This window comes from Triticum dicoccoides, chromosome 1A (genome assembly GCF_002162155.2).
Source record: "Triticum dicoccoides isolate Atlit2015 ecotype Zavitan chromosome 1A, WEW_v2.0, whole genome shotgun sequence".
In the NCBI taxonomy this organism is placed as follows: domain Eukaryota; kingdom Viridiplantae; phylum Streptophyta; class Magnoliopsida; order Poales; family Poaceae; genus Triticum; species Triticum dicoccoides.
In genome coordinates this window covers 563,140,582-563,143,004 of record NC_041380.1, presented here as the reverse complement: position 1 = coordinate 563,143,004, position 2,423 = coordinate 563,140,582, and the positions used below count along the sequence as shown (strand labels likewise).

Here is a 2,423-nt window from a genome sequence, read left to right as displayed (position 1 = left end):
ACTTTGTCCGAGCGTTGCATGTACAGTTTTTGGTCTGGTTTCCCTCATAAACAGGGTTAACTTGTTCAGATTTTTTATCCAGTTTGCCTTATAAATCGGATCAATATTTTCTTTGAATGAGACAAAAATAATCTATGATGACCTGTCTTCCAACCTCCTGGCTAAGGAGTGACATATTCTGTAACAATTGTAAGTTCTGAAAAACAATAGTCGATAAAAATATTTGCTTCCACCATCTTCGCTAACATAAACAGAAATAAAAATGACAGCAGTAGCGAGAGAGTGTATTCTTGCCCGACATAAACACAAATAGTTTAAATCCCACATTCCACCGTGGCAAGTGACACGGCTTGCAGAGTACACAGAAGCACATAGATACGCTGTCATTTCATTGGCAGTTTCAGACTTTAACACTAAACAACTTGTGTATGAACAGTAATGTCTAATATACACTCGTAGCTGAACTAGAGGAGGAGCAAATCACAAGGTGACGACCCTTCAAACTCTTCAACCTCGAGCCATGGTCCGGCCGGGCGGCAAGTAAAATTGAGAAGAAGAAGAAGAAGAAAAAGACCCCGCGGGTGTCAGCTACAGGCGGTGAGCAGGGACGAGGCCGTCATCAAAGTTACGGGAGTAGCTCTTGAGGTCGTACCCGAAGCTCACGGCGTGGCGCTTCGGCCTCAGCATAGCGCGCCTCAGCCTCCAGAACAGCTGCCTCACGGGCACCGGCGCTTGCCGCCACGTCCCGGACCTGCCGTGGCTCTTCCCCTCCATCATCTTCCGGCTGTCGATACTCCTTGTCACGCCCAATGATCCTCCCAGAAACGCCATCGGTCGACCTTAATGAGATGATGCGGACGGGAGCTCACGGTTGATTAAACACGGCTCTAGTGCTCTTCTTTCTTGGTTGATCAGGTGGATGGGAGCTTCTGGTCTAAGATGGACACGCACAATCTGCACAAATGGGAATCCTCAGCAGCCGTTTTATAAGCTCGCTGAATGGACGGGGCTCCAACGCCGCCGACGACGGCCGGGCCCGCCACCACCCACGCGCACTCACGTCTAGCTGATGAGGGGAATCCACTTTACACAACGATTATCGACTAGGCCATGGCAAAATCACATTTGGAACATCTTTTCCCGTTGCCACCGGTCACCCTAGTACCCTACACTACACACCTACAGTCAAAGACCGACGCGGCATCGGCAATGGCATCTCTCCCATAAAAGAGAGGGTACGGCATGGTCGGTGCAGGCCTCGTGTTGTGTCGACATAGGCAGTTGCATAGTAGTACCACGAACAAAAGTACTAATTTCGCTTGAGGCATCCATCGCATGCTTGCTCAGCTTCGGATGTCCCCCAATGCCGTTGTGGCCGTCCACATTACCTGAAAGATTAGCACGTAGGCAGTATTCTTTATGTGCTAATAAAGCTACATTGGAGCCATGTGGTTGTGTTTAATGACGACTCATATCCGATCACAAAGGTGTAGTCTTTGGGACAAATCTTCATCATAAAAGAAACAAAAGGAGTAGAAGAAAAAAGACGATGACTACATCAAGATGCGTTACACGTACGACGGTTGTGCCCCATATATCTATTGTTCAGTTAAGTATTAGGATACGGTGCCAGCTTCAAATTCGCCCCAACATATAGCTACAAACAGTAAGTACTTTCAACTTTTGTGCAAACTTAGCACTTTCAACTTTTGTACAGACCTAGCGAAGAAATATAAGAAGGTTAAAGAAATACGGCAATTAAAAAGATAGCGAAGGCCACAAAAACCGCCACACCTAACAAGAAGCTGCCGAGACTATCGAACAAGAATGGAACAAGGACGACTTGAAAAACCACTAAACGTCATTGCACCGAACACACCAAACAGTCTTGGAGAACTCATGATCCTTTCCTGACTTAAACAATGTAAACAACATTGCACGGATAATGATGAGCCATGGAGGAGTTCACTTTTGGAGTAGGGATCAACTGGAGGAACCGGTGTTGGTTTGATGGTGGTGGTGGTGCGGCCGGCTTGGGTTGATGGTGGTTGTTCAGTGGTTTTCTTTTTGGTTTGGCGGTGGTGCCTTTGGCGCCGCAGGGCGGTCATCTATTTCCCCCTCGTGAAGGTGTCTCGCCCATGTTGTTGTGCAGGCTCAAGACCCTCCCATGTTTGTCGATGTGTTGCGGCAAGCTCCGTGCTCTTGGTGATGTCTTAGTTCATCTTTGCTCATAGATGGCGCGAGATGCCTCCCCAACTTGCTAAACATTTCGTATTTGGTGGCACTTGTTGGCTGTGGACGCTCCTAAGTTGTGCCATGGGGCTCGGTATGCACACATGCGCGATGTGTTAGCCTGCTTGCAAAATTCTAGCATTGTGATCCTAGATGACACCTCACATCTACGAGTGACTTTCATGGCGGTG

General features: G+C 47.9%; 1 protein-coding gene across 1 annotated transcript; it reads right to left on the bottom strand.

Annotated features, from left to right (window-relative positions):
• Positions 1-214: 214 nt before the first annotated feature.
• Positions 215-935, bottom strand: LOC119332924. The gene has a single exon (XM_037606030.1). It carries the CDS (start codon positions 829-831, stop codon positions 589-591), a length of 243 nt encoding a protein of 80 aa, XP_037461927.1. The 5' UTR covers positions 832-935; the 3' UTR covers positions 215-588.
• Positions 936-2,423: the final 1,488 nt, after the last annotated feature.

Coding starts and splice junctions, on each gene's coding strand:
- LOC119332924 (XM_037606030.1), bottom strand. CDS start 831: ATGGCGTTTCTGGGAGGATCATTGGGCGTGACAAGGAGTATCGACAGC.